At 42.7% G+C, this 21,967-nt stretch overlaps 1 protein-coding gene across 1 annotated transcript in view; it reads right to left on the reverse strand.

Annotated features, from left to right (window-relative positions):
- LOC124253949 (tensin-1-like) overlaps nt 1–21,967 on the reverse strand; it is a 253,052-nt gene that overhangs the window by 17,934 nt on the left and 213,151 nt on the right. Inside the window, 4 exon segments of the mRNA XM_046687798.1 lie at nt 948–1,175; nt 2,044–2,145; nt 10,121–10,189; nt 20,071–20,273. Coding sequence (XP_046543754.1) covers nt 948–1,175; nt 2,044–2,145; nt 10,121–10,189; nt 20,071–20,273 — 602 coding nt within the window.

Below are 21,967 nucleotides of genomic sequence, written 5' to 3' on the forward strand. Positions count from 1 at the left end.
AGACAGACACACAGGCTTCAGTTGTAAATTACATTACACGTTCAAGCCCTGAACAAAAAAATAACAAGGGTAAACATATTTTTAACAATGTGGACACCACAGTTAGTTATGCAGCTATATGGTTGGTACTTGACAATAAATGAATGTTAGACATTGACAGGTCTACGATGTGCTACCTGGGCCAGTATTTGACACAGGGCTGGTAACACTGCTTTGATCATGTCAGAGTTTCCACATCTGAAATTATCTTGAATTATTACCATAACATATGCATGTAGGCCTAAATCGGAACTAAAGACAGAAGTGTCTGGGAAAACATTTTTCTGTAATTATGATGACCGGATGAGCAGGTGTAAAAGATATAAACAAATTTGAATGAAAGCTGCCTCTTAACTACTTTGACAGGAAAAAAGAATTACGAGAGCTTGGCACTGGCATCGTAAGATTAAGGCAAAAGTAGCAACGGCTAAAAGCAGAACATAACGAATGCTTTATACTTCGCAGATTAAAAGCGCAAAAATTATGTGTAAGAACGTAACAGCATTTTCACAAATAACAAATAAGTGCAAATTAAATTTGTAAGAAATATAATGTACAAGGACATGCTGCAATTAAGATTATATCCATTTACAAAGCATTACTTTTATATTTTATAATGATTACATACTATTATAAGTATGATGAGGTAATATTTTGACTTAGAGGTACATTTTTCTCAAAATACGACAATTAAATATTTAGTTTAAAGTGTGAAAATAGATGGAGATTATTAATAGCTACTAGTAAATTAGTAAAACGTTACTAGGAATCTACCATGAATACACAGGTATCCATGACAGAAACGTAAACGCAGGGCAATAAATGACTGTTCATGCAACATGTCCTTTTTTTTTTGACACATAAGTGCAAATTAATGTTGTAAGAAACCATATAAGACATGCAGTCACCATGGAGATCAGAGGATGTGGAAATACCAGAGTCGAGGCTGGATGTCAAGGAACCATTTTGCATGGGTCCATTATGAAGCACGGAGGATGAGGTGGATTGGTTCTCGATTCGTTTCTTGTTTACCGTGGCATACAAACTTCCATCTATTGGGCCCTGCTCGTGCTCGACCTTTGACACACGAACTTTGCTTATTCCTTCGGGTGGTATTCCGTTTTCATTAATATCAGCTGAAAGGATTAAACACCATGCGGTTATGGATTTTGGAAATTTTGAATTCTGTAAACAGAAATTGGTTGACTTTCATATTCCTGTTGACAGAAACTTGACCAAATTTGAAATTAGTGTAAGAAACGAATTCATGGCTGTTAAGTGTAAGGTCAAGAGTCGAAATATGAAAAACAGTTTTCTGCGGTCAGAGCATGCTTGTTGGAACATATAAAATCCTTAAGTTGCAATGAACATTTGTTAGGCCTAACAAGCCAACAAAGCAAAAAGCCTTATCTAGGCTACAAAAGCTACCAGTTAATGATCAAATGCAATTTAGATGAACACGAACGACATTAATAGTCAACATTTACATAAATATTAATAGAATGATTGGACCATTCAAATGACAGCAACATTTATGACGTTACTTGTTCATATAAAAAACTCTTGGGAGATTTCCTGAATGCCTTACATGAGATGATGGGACAGATTTTGAAGGATGGCGTGTTAACAATGTGATGGTGCAGATTGGTTGCTGAAGCAAAACAGATTTGATCCATGCTAAAGTTTGGTCCGGTCTTCCCAAAGTAATGTGCAAATGTCACCAACCCAACAAGACTGTATGAAGGTGAAATTTGAAATAATAAGATGTTAGGAGAACTATAATAAAAACCTGTGTTGGTGCAGCGATTGAAACAACTACCTCATTTCTGCTAGTTACGAAACCGTTTTGAACCAGCAGGAGCCTTCAGAAGACACTAACCCCCTCCCCTGTCACTGTCCTTACTCAGTATATCTGTAGTATCTGACAGAGATGAAGTTTCAAGTATCAATCACTGCATCACTACAACTTCTTAGAGTAAACCTCCTCTACAGAGAGCTACATACTGTCATCGATGACCTTGCGGAAGTTCTCGTAGCTGTCTGAACGGATTAGGTTGTCTTCGCCATCATCCACTGGCACTGTCACATCAGATTTAAACCCTGAGACTGAAAGGGAAGCATTCGGGTTTATCATCAACATTTCAAAATGAAGCAGTTAGAAACACATGCCTGTAAAATAACTGAGCCTGGACCAAACAATCCTGTGTACTGACCATGTAATCAGAGTGAGTGAGTATTGCTTTATGCTGCATCAGCAGTTTTGCAGCTAATCATGATGACTATCCCATCAGAAGACATGAGTGGACAACCCAGCCATCCTAATGATCAGCGTCAACAACCATGGCCATTGAGGGGCAGGGGTTAACAAATAAGGCCATCAAGGGACAGGGGTCAGCAACCAAGGCCACAGTGGAACAACAACCAAGATTAAAAAGGGAAGGGTCAATCAAGGCCATCAAGAGATGGGTCAACAACCAAAATCATCAAGTGACAGGGGTCAGCAACCAAGGCCACAGTGGAACAACAACCAAGGGACAGGGGTCAGCAACCAAGGCCATCAAGGGACAGGGGTCAGTAACCAAGGCCATCAAGGGACAGGGCTCAACAACCAAGGCCGTCAAGGGACTGGGGTCAGTAACCAAGGGTATCAAGGGACAGGGGTCAGCAACCAAGGCCATCAAGGGACAGGGTCAACAACCAAGGCCATCAAGGGACAGGGGTCAACAACCAAGGCCATCAAGGGACAGAGGTCAACAACCAAGGCCATCAAGGGACAGGGGTCAGCAACCAAGGCCATCAAGGGACAGGGCTCAACAACCAAGGCCATCAAGGGACAGGGGTCAGCAACCAAGGCCATCAAGGGACAGAGCTCAACAACCAAGGCCATCAAGGGACTGGGGTCAGTAACCAAGGGTATCAAGGGACTGGGGTCAGCAACCAAGGCCATCAAGGGACAGGGGTCAACAACCAAGGCCATCAAGGGACTGGGGTCAGCAACCAAGGCCATCAAGGGACAGGGGTCAGCAACCAAGGCCATCAAGGGACAGGGGTCAGCAACCAAGGCCATCAAGGGACAGGGGTCAACAACCAAGGCCATCAAGGGACAGGGGTCAGCAACCAAGGCCATCAAGGGACAGGGGTCAGCAACCAAGGCCATCAAGGGACAGGGGTCAGCAACCAAGGCCATCAAGGGACAGGGGTCAGCAACCAAGGCCATCAAGGGACAGGGGTCAACAACCAAGGCCATCAAGGGACTGGGGTCAGCAACCAAGGCCATCAAGGGACAGGGGTCAGCAACCAAGGCCATCAAGGGACAGGGGTCAGCAACCAAGGCCATCAAGGGACAGGGGTCAGCAACCAAGGCCATCAAGGGACAGGGGTCAGCAACCAAGGCCATCAAGGGACAGAGCTCAACAACCAAGGCCATCAAGGGACTGGGGTCAGTAACCAAGGCCATCAAGGGACAGAGCTCAACAACCAAGGCCATCAAGGGACAGGGGTCAACAACCAAGGCCATCAAGGGACAGGGTCAGCAACCAAGGCCATCAAGGGACAGGGGTCAGTAACCAAGGCCATCAAGGGACAGGGGTCAGTAACCAAGGGTATCAAGGGACTGGGGTCAGCAACCAAGGCCATCAAGGGATGGGTCAACAACCAAGGCCATCAAGGGACAGGGGTCAACAACCAAGGCCATCAAGGGACAGGGGTCAACAACCAAGGCCATCAAGGGATGGGTCAACAACCAAGGCCATCAAGGGATGGGTCAACAACCAAGGCCACTAAGGGGCAGGGGTCAGCAACCAAGGCCATCAAGGGACAGGGGTCAACAACCAAGGCCATCAAGGGATGGGTCAACAACCAAGGCCATCAAGGGGCAGGGGTCAACAACCAAGGCCATCAAGGGACAGGGGTCAATAACCAAGGCCATCAAGGGATGGGTCAACAACCAAGGCCACTAAGGGACAGGCATAAATAACCAAGGCCATAAAAGGATGGGTCAACAACCAAGTCTCAAAGGGACAGGGCCCCATAATAATCTGTCTGGTCTCTTTGTCACCAGTGTTTCACATGGTGGTATGTCACAAGACATTTGTTGTATACTATGTCTTGGTATAACTGAAGAAAACAATGCACACACTGCCTCACTTCAAATGACAAATATTGTCAGTATCACAGTAACAGATGTAACTTCATCACTTCTGCTGACATTTTGAGTTCTGATTATCAAGTGAGCATTATGTGACATTAGAGTTTCAACTGTTAATCTACCTACATAAGGTCACATTATCTGGCCTAATAGTCCAATTCTCATTATAATAATTGCTCAATTAAACTTCAACATATTACATACACTAAGTTGTACCAGAAAGGACTGAATGTTCCATCATAAATACAACCAAACTCCAGCCTGAATAACATGTTCACATACAGGCAATATATAATGTTCAGATATTAATGTCAAGAGACAAGTATTGGTATCACAGGTACAATTAGAGATTTGAGAATCCATGGCTATAACAGTATATAGGCCATATCGTTCTGTGTGAACTTTCTTAATATTCATAAGCATAAGGATGTATTGTAGGGCCAAGAAACATAGTTGGGTGACTTCAGGATACTAAGCTATCTAGCCCATGATCCTAAGTTTATGGCATGTCTAAGGGAGGCAACTCTGCACAGCAAATAATAGGTGCCTTGACCCTGGAACCAGACTCCCCCCCCAAAAAGGTTCAAGATATCAATGTCTTTGGCCTATTTTCCTTGAGCCCATTTCATTGTCTTTAATTGATGTTGATGTCTGATGAGGAGTGAATAAGTTTGTTCATTACTCCAGGCTAAAGAATTTCTACAATGTTAAACTTCACATAGGCTCAAGACAACTACAAAGAATAGTGCACAGTGCTTCAGTTGGCCATTAACTTCCAGTCAGGTGAGCTAAAACTATAAATAACCAACTATGTGTGTTCTAAACTATATCATCAGATGAACTATCAAATTCAGTAATGAAGCCCAAATGTTTTGCAGACCCCATACACCTCCCCACTATTATCATCTTCTTCTCTTGCTCTAATCATATCACATTTCTCAGATACATTTGTTATGCCACTTCTCAAGACCATTGTACCCCTTTGTAAATGACCTCAAATCTTGAAACTGTTCCAGATTTACTTTCAGCAGAACATACATGTACACTGTGTTTAAACAGTTGCAAACTCAAACTAGCAACCTATTTGCACACAAGACATGTGTTAGTCTTCATGGATGCCTGCCATGAAAAATTCTACATAGTTGGGCAGCCAAGCAGTAGAGAAGACTTCATCAGCCCCGGAATCTAAGGACTCCTGAAGCCAACTTGTCTTATCTGGCTCTCTGCTGGGGGCCTCTACACCTCAACCCTACCACTCAACACTTCCTGCTTGGTCTTACTAGTGGTCATTGCTACTAGGAAGGTGTGTAATAGCTTAGTCTGGCTGGTTAATTAAGGAAAGCAAATGAGTTTGTTTCAGACAAGCCAGACAACACTTGGCATACAAAGACCCAACTTCATGTACTTGAACTTCAATAGGACCTTTGGTAAGTCAGTTAATTTTGATTGAGTGTAAACTATTCTGAGATAGACATTTCAATATTAACACTGGAAATTTAAGGTTTTCATTACATATCAGAAGGTTAGGAAGATATTCATAAAATGTTAATCTACTCCACAAGATCTAACGTCTAATGAACTTTACAAAGACTACATTCTATACTACTGATCCAAAATCATCATATTCTCAGATCAAAATAACAATGAACAGCCCTGTATAACAACAATGTCATTCAACCTTTAACTTAAATTCCAAAATGATGTAACTATGGAAACTGCAAATGGTCCAACTCTAGAAATGTGGGTTTGGCTAACCTTGATATATTGCATGTGGTCACAGGCCATATCAGCTGCCTACAACATGGGTGGTTCTCATATCTATATGTGGGTCACATATATTATCTACATGAGTTCCACTGCTAGGCAAACATATATTCTCCCTTAGTTCACGATGCAGGAGCCTCTGGTTTCATATGGACCTCACTTTAATGATGATAGTAACAACACCACAATATGGGAAATTATTTTGGGAATGTTTTAGGAATGTTTGAGAAAAATCTTCATACATTTTCATCAATAACGTTTGGATTTGTCAGTTTCACAACTTTGAATTGATAAGAAAACTAAGAACCAGCGTATCCATCTTATCCAACACTCGATCCCAGTTCTTTAATTTTTAAAATAGAATCCATATGAAGGCCTTAACAATGGTTAATGTCCAAGAGCTGGGTCAATACAGACTTGCCAAATCATTCTAGACCTGAGTTGGATTGTAATTTTTCTCAAGAGTCTGGAAGAGAATGTATAACACCTGTCTACATGCTGGCATTCGAACAGTGACGATATTACCCAGAGCCAAGCACTGTGCTCCAAATATGGGCAACCACCTCCCAGGAAGGTTACTACTGTGTGCAGCCAAACACTTAGCTTTAATAGCAGTCTACATAAACATACTTTATCATTTACTTGTAGATTTCATATGTAGATTTCATTCTGAGTGACAAGCCAAATCCCTGACAAGATTCTGAACATTCCATCCAGTACCTTATCATGTTTATTTCACCTCAGCCCAGCTGTAGTTTTTCTACTTCTAACGATGTCCTAATACTGCTGGCAGGAACACAATCAGAACATACCACCACCCAGTGCATCTTTGTAAACCAATCTATTCACAAAAAAAGTGCTGCTAAAAATGGGAGAGGCATCACCAAGCTTCACCTTCATTGTCAAGGTGAGTCAGCGCTGGGAAAAGACTGCCACTAATAAACACTTGCACATTTATTTGAAGTGTTTAAAAATATATTTGCCAGGATTCAGGAATGGTGGGATGTGTAGCTCATGCTTCTTCATGTTGATGTGCAATAATTAGTTTTTGCCCACTTCAACTCTTCCATGTCTGTTTTATTGTTATTGGAAGCTTGACAAGCGGCTCACTAAACATGCCATGTCAAACTGCTGTGTTGATTTATTTCACTGGGGATGTTAGGTGCTACTTGAAGTTATATTCAGTTTCAGTTTTATAGGGTGAGGTCATGGTATAAACATGTAGATGCTGTGCTAGTAAGACAAAATAAAAAGGTTCTTTGGCAATCACCACTAATGCCAGAATGATGTTTGTATGGTAACTCAAAGCATGGGTTATATTTTTGGGTCACTTTGACCATGTAGGGTCAGGTGGTATTTGAGGTTGAACACCAGGAAGTAATACTGAAGTAGACCTAGCTTGTATACATTTTTAGATATTAGATTAGGCTTCTTAACATTAGTTTCCAGGGTCCATTCCTAAAGTTATCGAAGTGCTAAAAGCGTTTGTAAACCTATATTGAACTAAATGAGTCATAATGGCCTAAATGCTGTGGTCACTTTGAGGACAAGTTACACATTGTACTGTAAAAGGACATGGAAGTTCCAACCTGCGGGACAGACTAGTCACACAATATACAGTAAAAGGACATGGATGTTCCAACCTGCTGGACAGACTAGTCACACAATATACAGTAAAAGGACATGGATGTTCCAATCTGCTGGACAGAATAGTCACACAATATACAGTAAAAGGACATGGATGTTCCAATCTGCTGGACAGACTAGTCACACAATATACAGTAAAAGGACATGGAAGTTCCAATCTGCTGGACAGACTAGTCACACAATATACAGTAAAAGGACATGGATGTTCCAATCTGCTGGACAGACTAGTCACACAATATACAGTAAAAGGACATGGAAGTTCCAATCTGCTGGACAGACTAGTCACACAATATACAGTAAAAGGACATGGAAGTTCCAACCTGCTGGACAGACTAGTCACACAATATGCAGTAAAAGGACATGGAAGTTCCAATCTGCTGGACAGACTAGTCACACAATATGCAGTAAAAGGACATGGAAGTTCCAACCTGCTGGACAGACTAGTCACACAATATACAGTAAAAGGACATGGATGTTCCAACCTGCTGGACAGACTAGTCACACAATATACAGTAAAAGGACATGGATGTTCCAATCTGCTGGACAGACTAGTCACACAATATACAGTAAAAGGACACGGAAGTTCCAATCTGCTGGACAGACTAGTCACACAATATGCAGTAAAAGGACATGGAAGTTCCAACCTGCTGGACAGACTAGTCACACAATATACAGTAAAAGGACATGGATGTTCCAATCTGCTGGACAGACTAGTCACACAATATACAGTAAGTAATAGGACATGGAAGTTCCAATATACTGCTGTTCCAACTGACTGGACAGACCAGTCACAGAATATGCAGTAATAGGGCACAGAAGTTCCAATCTGCTGGACAGACCAGTCACAGAATATGCAGTAAAAGGACATGGAAGTTCCAACCTGCTGGACAGACTAGTCACACAATATACAGTAAAAGGACATGGATGTTCCAATCTGCTGGACAGACTAGTCACACAATATACAGTAAAAGGACATGGATGTTCCAATCTGCTGGACAGACCAGTCACAGAATATGCAGTAATAGGGCACAGAAGTTCCAATCTGCTGGACAGACCAGTCACAGAATATGCAGTAAAAGGACATGGAAGTTCCAATCTGCTGGGCAGACTAGTCACACAATATACAGTAAAAGGACATGGAAGTCCCAATCTGCTGGACTGGACAGAATAGTTCCACACTGCTGGACAGACTAGTCACACAATATGCAGTAAAAGGACATGGAAGTTCCAATCTGCTGGACAGACTAGTCACACAATATGCAGTAATAGGGCACAGAAGTTCCAATCTGCTGGACAGACCAGTCACAGAATATGCAGTAAAAGGACATGGAAGTTCCAACCTGCTGGACAGACTAGTCACACAATATACAGTAAAAGGACATGGATGTTCCAATCTGCTGGACAGACTAGTCACACAATATGCAGTAAAAGGACATGGAAGTTCCAATCTGCTGGACAGACCAGTCACAGAATATGCAGTAATAGGGCACAGAAGTTCCAATCTGCTGGACAGACCAGTCACAGAATATGCAGTAAAAGGACATGGAAGTTCCAATCTGCTGGACAGACAAGTCACACAATATGCAGTAAAAGGACATGGATGTTCCAATCTGCTGGACAGACTAGTCACACAATATGCAGTAAAAGGACATGGATGTTCCAATCTGCTGGACAGACTAGTCACACAATATACAGTAAAAGACATGGAAGTCCAACCTGCTGGACAGACTCTGCTGGACACACAATACAGTAAAAGGACATGGATGTTCCAATCTGCTGGACAGACTAGTCACACAATATGCAGTAAAAGGACATGGAAGTTCCAACCTGCTGGACAGACTAGTCACACAATATACAGTAAAAGGACATGGAAGTTCCAACCTGCTGGACAGACTAGTCACACAATATGCAGTAAAAGGACATGGAAGTTCCAATCTGCTGGACAGACTAGTCACACAATATGCAGTAAAAGGACATGGAAGTTCCAATCTGCTGGACAGACTAGTCACACAATATACAGTAAAAGGACATGGATGTTCCAACCTGCTGGACAGACTAGTCACACAATATGCAGTAAAAGGACATGGAAGTTCCAATCTGCTGGACAGACTAGTCACACAATATACAGTAAAAGGACATGGAAGTTCCAACCTGCTGGACAGACTAGTCACACAATATGCAGTAAAAGGACATGGAAGTTCCAATCTGCTGGACAGACTAGTCACACAATATGCAGTAAAAGGACATGGAAGTTCCAATCTGCTGGACAGACTAGTCACACAATATGCAGTAAAAGGACATGGAAGTTCCAATCTGCTGGACAGACTAGTCACACAATATACAGTAAAAGGACATGGATGTTCCAACCTGCTGGACAGACTAGTCACACAATATGCAGTAAAAGGACATGGAAATTCCAATCTGCTGGGCAGACTAGTCACACAATATGCAGTAAAAGGACATGGAAGTTCCAACCTGCTGGACAGGCTAGTCACAACAACAATAAGTAGCAGAGGTACTCACCTGAAACCAAACCATCGGACCGTGGACCAAACACAAATTCTACTTTTCCTGAGTCGGGGAACCGTGGATCTGAAACATAAATAAATAGATGGAATATATGCTGTATTTTGATGACATACAATATGATCTGCACAATACAAGATGAGTGTTGATATGCGAAATAATACTGGTAAACTAACCATTAAAGTCATGCTTCCATTTGAACTTCCTGTTATGAACCTAACCTATCAAAGCTTTGAATATGTCCATATAAATCCAGGATAGGAAATCTCTGGTGTAAGTCTTGAAAATATCAAATTATTCACTGAATCCCTAACTCATCATAGAGAAATAAACAAGAAATCTTGTCCACAACTATAATGACAGAGAGAAGAGATATCCCGGATGGATACATGACAGCAAGGAGGAAGTCAGCGGGGGAAAATAATTGGATCCTGTAATGATGGTACTAACCAGACATTCCACACTGAAACTGTCATAGGATTATTAGATTAGTACCTGTAGTCTGTCAAAGAGTGGAATCGATGCACAACATGTATTTGATTTATCAAAACATTATTCTAATGCCATTTTATTCAAAATTATGTTTCCATCCTGAGGACTATCAGCCTCTGTTTGATAATGATACAAGTTATGTGATATCATGTTCTACTTTTATCATTAACCTCTGCTCCCAACACTGCGTGCACAGTGAGGGTAATGCCAGCAGCCTCACTGCCCATCCAGAGTCTGGCCTTTACCTCACATGTGCATACACACTGACATCTGGAGAGGCAGGGTGGGGGAGGAGGAGAAGGGAGGGAAGGCCCCTTGCAGATTGCACAAATCAGGTCACATGAATCACATTTGACACCATCCACCAAACTTTAAAACAAATCTTAGCAACAGTTCTTGCAAGAATCGGTTGACCTGTTTAAATGTGATGCTCATTACAATTGAGATGTCTTTCAGATTGTGAACATCAAAGAGGTTGACTGTATGCAATGGGAGTCTGACATTTCTGTGGGTGTACTTGTTTCAACCTGTAGGTATCAAGATCACATTCTGCACAACCCATACAATTACTCCACAAAAACATCCCTGGCAGACACCCTGGCTTTGAGTATTCTACCTAAATCTGTTTTGCCACATGTCTATATACAACATTTTAATGCATCAGGCATATAATTTTGTGTGGGACCTTGGTTTAAAACGTTTTCAACCAATCACTTTGAAAGAAACATGTTTATGATTTATAACCTTCATATAACTATGTTCTTGCTATAGATGTTACTGTTTTCAGTTTATGATTACAACATTACCTGTTTCTTCATGAACACACCAACGAGAAACTTGCCTTCACTCCTGGAGGTATCCCAGAAGGCACATACGCAATCCAACGAACTTGTCATAAAACACACAATTTATCACCCAATCTATCCACAAAATACATGATATCACTTCACATCCTTCGAGCAATGAAGAAATAATCCCAGACGAAACAAAACTACTTTATCCCAGGAGTTTAGGCTCTGAGCAGAAAAGCCTAAAGAACTCACAAAACTTCCCCCTCTCAGAGATAGTTCCAAGATGGCCGACATCCGTGGATCACCGTGGCAACCCCAAGAGTTGCCACTTGTGAGGAACCTGTTGATAGTGGGATGGTGTCAGGCATGGGGAATGCTGCTGTAGAGATCTGCCTCCCATTCTGGACTCGGCAGAGAGAGGCGATTATAGCTCCCCTTTATAGCGCCATGGGCTGGGCAATCATGTCTCTGGCCAATTCTCCATCTGCTGTTGTCAGTTATTATTACAATAATGGCTACTAGCTCTGCGATAACAGATCACAGGATTGTGACTTTAGGTGTTGTGTTTTAGCCTCAGGTGGGTTCATTTGTGGGGGAATGTAGACTTAAAGGTGTGTAATACGGAAAGTATGGTGAAATCATGGACCTGATGAACTATCCCTCAGTTTTTAGAAGGAATATATGAGATAAGAACTCTATGATGCCTGACAGCATCTATGACAGGAAACTATGCTGTTTGTAGATACTCCCACTTGGGAACACTCATTCAAGAAATGTCATTATCAGTCATCAGTAACACAATATTTATTTACATCAGTACTATATTTTCCGAAGATAAGCTATTTCCTTGATAAATCATTTCACCAGATTGTCAATCTAACCAGAATGCAATGGCCACTCTCTGAGAAGCAGCAACAGGTGATCTCACCAGGTATAAATCTCAGTCAACTGGTAATCCTCAAACTATGTTGATGGCTGAACCACCCACATATATCGACTTTCCTTGCACATTGAAAACACTACATCAGATTCTGAACCTCCCCGATCCTCCAACATTTTAAGTTAAACATAATAAGAAGGGATCTAATTAAAACAAGTATGTGTTCAATATTCAATAACTGCTGCATGCTGACAGAAATAGCATGCCACCAAATTAGCTCATGTCTTGATGAATCAGTCGCTCTTCTGCCCCATCACTAGCTTAATGGCACAAAAGGTCATAGCGAAGGAGCCATTTATTTCCTGGAGGGCCAGCTTCCCTCCAGCTTTGATATATATGTAGGTATAGCCACAATCCATAACATGATAGAACATTCCAACACCCCAAACTGCGGAACCTGTTGGCTTTGTCGGAACTTGTGTGCTGACGTTGCCAGGATTACCCACTCTAAAGTATTGTCAGAGAAGGCATTTCCCCACCTTTATTTCCTGACCAAAGCTGGCTGACTAATAAGCTGCTGAAATGATAAGAGCTGACAAAACCAAACAGAGACTTACAGAGGTTACTGGTTATCAGAGTCCTGCCCTCCTGCAGCCCCATTTAATTCAGAATCTAGGTTAAATGAAAACACTCAGTTTGTTGGGATAGTGGTGAAACCTAACGCTCGATTCATTTTCTTACAATTTGAGCATCTGCTGGAAGATTTATCATGGCCAACAGTCAAACCTAGCTACTATACCCTCTAAATGAACATTGATGGAATACGTCCCCTACAGATTCTCACACAACATCAACTGCAAACTATCTGAAGCCCATGAAATGAAGCTGTGAGATACCTTATCCAGAATATGTCAAAACTTACTGGATTACAAGTTCCAAGTATAGCAACTGATCAAGGCAGGTGGTCATACACAGGCTTTTAGTTCCTCAGTATTCAGCTATCTCCAGCCAGATAAAGGAGACAGTAACTACAGTATGTAGAGGCAGGCTGGGCCACATTTCCCCTTGTGTTACACTCAGCTACCCATCATCACCAGCACATTTTATTGCACCTTGGGTGAGAGGTGAAAAAGAAAGGGCTCAGTGGTCCCTGCAGACAAATCCCTGTAACCCGATACCAGAGTTGCTATTCTGTCTTGTTGGGTGTTTGTGCAGGCAAGTGAACCATACAGAATATGCAAACCTCCCTATGTTGCAGGGACAATGTTTAGACGGCTGATGCCAACCCATCTTGAGTACACTGTAGAACATAAATAACTTGGTGTTACAGATAACTTTACTGACAGGCATTTCAAGTGCTAGGTAAAGATACAATATATTGATGAACAACTTATTTATTACAACATGGCTCCTGATTGTAATAAAGAAGCTGTTCATCCATATATCTTATCCCTACTTACCTGTTACAGGACAATGTGGAGATGGCTGATGGGCAACACACAAGAGAATTGTGAGCTGTGTCCCGTGTAAGGAGCAGAAATAACTACCTGTTACAGGACAATCTGATGATTGTTGATGAGCAACACACAGATTAAGGCACAGTGAAGAGTACAGATCATACATACTAGAGCAATGGGTACCATGTGTGGGTACCATGTGTGCAACTCCTAGAACAGTAAGTGCACCTGTTTCCCTACAGGGGACAGTGGATGCAGCACATGCAGAGGATAGGGCGAGACCAGACCTGAGAGGTACGCAGGGTGTACCAGTAGCTAGTCACCAATACTGACAACTGACTCACATACAGTATGGCTAATGGCTTACCTATGGATAATAAAATACCGTAATCTAGGGAAAAGCAACACAGCTTTGAACAGAAATCTTGGTTTTTCATTTTAACACTTGTCAATGGGGTGGGACAATAATTCATACGTCTGAAAGAAGGTGGTCTAACATTTCACACACATATATGTGAATGGAAATGTTTTTGAAAGGTCAATGAAGAAACCAAAAATATGCATCTTACGAAGCTTCCAAACGACCCATATCGAGGTGATTGTATTCATTCTACTCAATATGAAATACAAGGATATGCTATAACAGGCCCTTTCAACACATATGAGCACTTTAGGGTTATTGTAAATACCTGGAGTCAATGTATTATGAACATTTTCTGCGTGAGTGCAGTGAGCACATGTTTGTAAGTGACCTGTTACATGAATGTCACATAACATGCTCAAGGCAACCTACTCATGTACGCAACACACAGTGACATAATGTAGTGCATACTGGGGGCATGCATGTGCATGTCAAAGTGCCAAGGTGTGTGTTACAGCCTAGTTGAGGTACTAATCAAGTACAAAGGGCAGATGTTTGGTGAATTAACATTCCAGGGTAGAACTCATGATATTGAAAGTAGAACACAGTTGAGATTGTGCACATGCTATACAGCAAATGAGGATTCCATTTAGAAGAGAAAGTGTCTAATGAAAAGACTGTACCCATATTGGGTGAATCAGGGTAAATGATATCTTTCTAATGTATCAAGTTGAGTGAGTGTGTGAATGTGACTTGCCAGTGCTAATGATAACATCTGTGGAGTCTATTAGGAAAGCAGCTCATTACTAAAGGGTTGTCCAAATGAAGCGGATCCTTTCCAGAACACTGGCCTTGTTCAACAAGTATCAGTGGACCATTCACTTCAACATAAACACACAAGAAAACAGCCATGTTCTCATGTACACAAATCATGTTTTCCTGAGTAGCCACAGTGTATAGATAGATGTGGTGCACACTCAGTTATGTGCACTTACTCTACACTGCATAACGAGGGGACAGTGGGTGGTGTGCTCAACAGGCTGCAGTCACACCATGACCAGAACACACTCAGATAGGACCATGATGAAATCAGTCAGTGAGTGAGTGAGTGAGGTTTTATGCTGCTTTTAGCAATATTCCAGCAATATCAATGCGGGGGACACCAGAAATGGGCTTCACACATTGTACCCATGTGGGGAATCGAACCTGGATGTTCGGTATGACGAGCGAACACTTTAACCACACGGCTACCCCACCGCCCATGAAATCAGTCAAAGGTTAAAGCAGCAATAAGATACAGCAATCTGGACAAACTGTGGAGTGGGAAGTACATCTGTAGATGTTGTGACTTTGCAATATATGACACAAGTCACATGAACACAAGGTAAAGATAATCCACACAGAATGGTCAATAATGACGCACTGGGTCACAGGACATTTTACACTAGAATCTGCACTGAAAATGGAAGTAGGTCAATTACTGCCCTGCCCAGTTTCACATTTGATAGAATAAAGTCTACATGATGCACAAAGACACTTTAATCATGGTCACTGGCTTGGCAACAGCAGTGTGTTAGGCTTACATGCCTGCTCCTAATCATGCATGAAAACATACACCATCCTGACGCTAATGTGGTGGCTCAGGTCAGTCTGACAGGCAGTACATTTATAACTGCAGTGTACTGCAACATGCTTGAAGCCAGCATGAATATGGGCAGCACGCTTGCAGTGTGTACTACCAAATGATACATTCCTCCTTTAAATTCACACACTAGCATCCGTAAGCTAACTTATCACTTATTCTAAAAGTAAAACTAATTCTTTCTTTGATGCACATATAAACTTATCAGACAGATAATACTTTTTGTTGTGTGTATAATGGTAAAACAACAATAATCTTGTCCAAAACCGATTCACTCTTCATGATAGACTAACGCTTAGTCTCTGAATATATATAATTTTGATTGTAACAAATAAATCCATTTAAATTGAAAAGGAGCCCCAGGGAGACCAGAGATTCAGAACCTTGAGAAATCTAGACTTGCTCCATTTAGGGCCTTAGTATTGCAGGGAGGGCTGGGCTGTACGGAAAATAATATGGTTCAGAGACTGTGAGACAGACTATCTTCACGAGTACTTCCCAAATATTGGATGAACGTGTATATAATTCTGTGGTACTGGAACCTGTAATGGGTTCCTTCTAAGACATGTATCTCCCCGCCCAGCAGTATACAGATGATGTGACGACCAGCACGAGCCACACTGAAGATGCTGGGGAACAACTTCCTCTCTATCACAACTTTATCACACAACTCTACGCCTCAGATATAGCATCCTGTCATTCATCGATCAATGTCAGACCTCAAAAGCTTCCTCGGTATACATGTATCAGGTACAAGCAGTGCTTGCAACAGATGTCATAATATTATTTCATGCAACATTTCCAGTAGTTCCTGTCCCATATTTAAACTTCTCCTGATATGTCTGATAGAGAAGGGAGTGTTTTAGCATCACGTTTCATGTTTAGTGTTTGCCTGTCCAGGAGAAGAGCCGCCTTCAGGAGTGTCATCAGTGAGATAAGTGACTAGGCAAGTACTCAAGCCTCCCACACCCTTGGAACACATGGACTGTTCAGTAGAATTTCAATTTTAAACAAACAGCTACAGTAACAAATTCTTTTAAGGAATTACAGTTGGTACAGTATCAAGTAATGAGTGTAAAATCTGAAGTCTTTCCTTTTCATTAATCTATTAAATTCTAAGCTCAAGAGTCTTGATTAACACAATTTTAACATATTTTTACAAAAGTTAAACAAAGCTTGAAGTAAGTCAGTGGCAGAAACTAAACTCATGATAATTGATACATCAGGTTAGTATTGTACATCCCTGTCACTCCTGAATGGAGAATACACGCAGTGTACAGTGGTGGGTGAGATGAACACAGTACAGACACCTGGCTGATGTATCTGGCCCCATCCCAATATGATAGCTAGTTGCAGATTCTGGCAGTTGGAGGATCAGACAAACCAGTGATGTGCATTGTTCCCCCGACTGGAGGCTCACCAGTAGAGGCTCACCCAGTAGAGGTTCACCAGTAGAGGTTCACCACTAGAGTGAGAAGGCTAACCAGTAGAGGTTTACCAGTAGGGGCTCACCAGTAGAGGTTCATCAGTACAGGCTCACCACTAGAGGCTCACCAGTTGAGGTTCACCAGTAGAGGTTCACCAGTAGAGGTTCACCACTAGAGTGAGAAGGCTCACCAGTAGAGGTTCCCCAGTAGAGGTTCCCCAGTAGAGGCTCACCAGTTGAGGTTCAGCAGTAGAGGTTCATTAGTAGAGGCTCACCAGTAGAGGCTCACCAGTAGAGGTTCACCAGTAGGGGCTCACCAGTAGAGGTTCATCAGTACAGGCTCACCACTAGAGGCTCACCAGTAGAGGTTCACCAGTAGAGGTTCACCAGTAGAGGTTCACCAGTAGAGGCTCACCAGTAGAGGCTCATCAGTACAGGCTCACCAGTAGAGGTTCACCAGTTGAGGTTCACCAGTAGAGGTTCACCAGTAGAGGTTCACCAGGTTAGAGGCTCACCAGTAGAGGTTCACCAGTAGGGGCTCACCAGTAGAGGTTCATCAGTACAGGCTCACCAGTAGAGGTTCACCAGTAGCTTCCTCACCAGTAGAGGTTCACCAGTAGGGGCTCATCATCCAGTAGAGCTCACTCACCAGTAGAGGCTCACCAGTTGAGGTTCACCAGTAGAGGTTCACCAGTAGAGGCTCACCAGTAGAGGTTCACCAGTAGAGGCTCACCAGTAGAGGTTCATCAGTACAGGCTCACCACTAGAGGCTCACCAGTAGAGGTTCACCAGTAGAGGCTCACCAGTAGAGGCTCACCAGTAGAGGCTCACTCCAGGTAGGGGCTCACCAGAGGCTCACCAGTGAGGTTCACCAGTAGAGGTTCACCAGTAGGGGGCTCACCAGTAGAGGTTCATCAGTAGAGGCTCACCAGTAGAGGTTCACTCAGTAGAGAGGTTCACCAGTAGAGGTTCATCAGTACAGGCTCACCAGTAGAGGTTCACCAGTAGAGGCTCACCAGTAGAGGTTCACCAGTAGGGGTTCACCAGTAGAGGTTCACCAGTAGAGGTTCACCAGTAGAGGCTCACCAGTAGAGGTTCACCAGTAGGGGCTCACCAGTAGAGGTTCATCAGTAGAGGCTCACCAGTAGAGGTTCATCAGTACAGGCTCACCAGTAGAGGTTCACCAGTAGAGGTTCACCAGTAGAGGCTCACCAGTAGAGGTTCACCAGTAGAGGTTCACCACAGTGAGAAGGCTAACCAGTAGAGGTTCACCAGTAGAGGCTCACCAGTAGAGGTTCATCAGTACAGGCTCACCACTAGAGGCTCACCAGTTGAGGTTCACCTGTAGAGGTTCACCAGTAGAGGTTCATCAGGAGAGGTTCACCACTAGAATGAGAAGGCTCACCAGTAGAGGTTCACCAGTAGAGGTTCATCAGTAGAGGCTCACCAGTAGAGGTTCACCAGTAGAGGCTCACCAGTAGAGGTTCACCAGTAGGGGCTCACCAGTAGAGGTTCACCAGTAGAGGCTCACCAGTAGAGGTTCATCAGTACAGGCTCACCAGTAGAGGCTCACCAGTAGAGGCTCACTCAGTAGAGGTTCACCAGTAGGAGGCTCACCAGTAGAGGTTCATCAGTAGAGGCTCACCAGTAGAGGTTCACCAGTAGAGGCTCACCAGTAGAGGTTCATCAGTACAGGCTCACCAGTAGAGGCTCACCAGTTAAGGTTCACCAGTAGAGGTTCATCAGTTGAGGTTCACCAGTAGAGGTTCATCAGTACAGGCTCACCAGTTGAGGTTCACCAGTAGAGGTTCACCAGTAGGGGCTCACCAGTAGAGGCTCACCAGTTGAGGTTCACCAGTAGAGGTTCATCAGTACAGGCTCACCACTAGAGGCTCACCAGTTGAGGTTCACCAGTAGAGGTTCACCAGTAGAGGTTCACCAGTAGAGGTTCACCAGTAGAGGCTCACCACCAGAGAGGCTCACCAGCTGAGGTTCACCAGTAGAGGCTCACCAGTAGAGGTTCATCAGTACAGGCTCACCACTAGAGGCTCACCTAGCTGAGGTTCACCAGTAGAGGGTTCACCAGTAGAGGTTCACCAGCAGAGGCTCACCACAGAGGCTCACCAGTTGAGGTTCACCAGCAGAGGCTCACCAGCTGAGGCTTCACCAGTAGAGGTTCATCAGCAGAGGTTCACCAGTATGTCTTCAGAGGGGCTCACCAGTAGAGGTTCATCAGTAGGGGTTCACCAGTAGAGGTTCATCAGAGAGGTTCACCAGCAGGGGCCTCACCAGTAGAGTTCATCAGCAGAGGGTTCACCAGTAGGGGAACTCACCACAGAGGTTCATCAGTACAGGCTCACCACTAGAGTGAGAAGGCTCACCAGCAGAGGTTCACCAGTAAAGTTCACCAGTAGAGGCTCACCATGTGAACAAGGTTCACCACTAGAGGTTCACCAGTAGGGGCTCACCAGTAGAGGTTCATCAGTACAGGCTCACCACTAGAGGCTCACCAGTTGAGGTTCACCAGTAGAGGTTCACCAGTAGAGGTTCACCAGTAGGGGCTCACCAGTAGATGTTCATCAGTACAGGCTCACCACTAGAGGCTCACCAGTTGAGGTTCACCAGTAGAGGTTCACCAGTAGAGGCTCACCAGTAGAGTCAGAAGGTACACTAATGTAGTCAGACATTTGAGGATAGTCGAACATCAGATTGCCTGTTAGGTCAAGAACTAGCCACATTCAACTGTTCCTAATGCAGATTACAGTCTGACTTCACAGCAGTAACATGTACAGTTTTCTCAACATTGTCTGTACTAGTTAGCCGTACTGTTAGCGCAGAGAATCCAGGGGTCCATACAAATAAAAGATACATGATATATGCTGTGATGCTGTGACTCACCATTGATTGCATCGTCCAGCTCCTGCTTGGTGAAGACAAGGTTGTAGTCGGAGATGGCACACGTGTGGAACTGACACCTCCAGATCATCTCGCGTTGTCCTCTGCGGGTCTTCTTGTGGTAGCACTTCATCAAGATGTCACCTCGCAGGGGGATGCCAGGTGATATCGAGATGCAAACCTTTTGCATGTTGTCTGTCACATTGCTGCGGAGGAGAAAATGTTTTATTACATAGATGCCATTGATTCGCGATGGTGACACAAGAAATCAAGAGGTTTTAGTACCTCACAGAAAGGTCAACCAGGGTTGTGTGCATCAGAAGACAACACATTTATGTCTGTGCTATCCAGATGGTCTGCGCTTGTTTCATCTTTGGTTGACATTAATATATCTCAAATCTATTTGTCTAAAGAAAGAGTCAACAGTTGGTGTGTTCTTGCCCTAAAGGAAACAATATTCATTCTACATTAATTCATGATTCACTGAACTAAGTGGTATTTGTAGGAGCATTAGCCATTACTGTCATGAAGACACGTAATCTGCAACTTCCCATAAACTGGGGCCACAAGTTTAATATTACACAGATTTCTTACATGTTCTAGAATGTGGCAAAACCTTGAATACTTTTGCTACAATACAATAGGCTTGTATATCAATGCTGAAGATAAACACACAGGATATTTCTACACTTAATTTGTCCTGTAAACAAACGCAAAACACATACCCTATGTTGTCTATAAGTATCCTATAGATGTAAAATTGTAGAGTGCACGTCGGATTTAGTTTTAAATATCCATTCATACCTACATTCCTGAAATCATTATGTGACGAGGGACACAGCATACACCAGTGGTATGTTTCAGAACAAGAGTAAAACACTAGTAGTTGATACAGAGAGGTAAGGAAAGAATACCAGTGTGAGCAGCCTAGTGGGGTACAGCCTGGGGTACAGCCTGGGGTACAGCCTGTTTCTTGTCATAATCAACCTCTATGGAAGAATTGTAACAAGTGTACTCATAGCGTCTATGGATCTCTGCATGAAACATAATTAAAGTGTAGTAAAAATAACCAGATACTATCAAAACTGATTGCATTTATTGATTTTTAACATAAACTCTTGAGTTACATCTTGTTGCTATTTCCCAGATCCAGCACAGTCAGCCTGTTTTATTTCACACACGGAGTGATCCATCATAGCTGATAGTTCTTCATTGTTTAAGCATCCAACTTGAAAAGACTGGCTCCAGAAAGAAATGACAGTCGAAGTTTGCAGTTTCACAACAAGACAATGCGAATAAATCAAATGAAACATTCATCTAAACTGAGATTGTGTTGATCACATAGTACTGTTTCTATAGAGGATGCAGTGTGAAGAGAATGTTATACATATGTATATCATTCACATGCTAAAGGTTGCTGTTGACTACCTGTACACATGCACACATGAAAACAAGAAGTGGATGTTTTAATGTGATGTTCAAACACAAGACTCCCCATGCCTATATTCCAGTGACCATCTACCACTTGGTCACTAAGCACAACCATACACCTTCTCAACCCTCCTTTGTGTCTCCTGCAGTAGTTTTATCTTTCCAAGTAAATGCATGTATTTTGGAACTCTCCTCCATTATAACAATCTACTCCACTTCCTGAATAAAACATTACTACCGTAACATTACTACTTTGGAATACCAAAATACTTCCTAATCAACTCTTGACTGAAGGACCGTTTCAATTTGATTTGCCAAGTAATAACTGCCCAAAATCCAATACCAAGGAAGAACTTTATAAAAACACCTTGTTTCTCCTTGCTTTGACAACTGTGTAATGAAGATGAACGTTTTCACATTTTTAAGGTAATCCAATCCACAAGGCAACATTCCTAAGGTACTCTTGTGA

This window comes from Haliotis rubra, unplaced genomic scaffold, assembly GCF_003918875.1.
Source record: "Haliotis rubra isolate DU_JTF1 unplaced genomic scaffold, ASM391887v1 Scf56, whole genome shotgun sequence".
NCBI lineage: Eukaryota > Metazoa > Mollusca > Gastropoda > Lepetellida > Haliotidae > Haliotis > Haliotis rubra.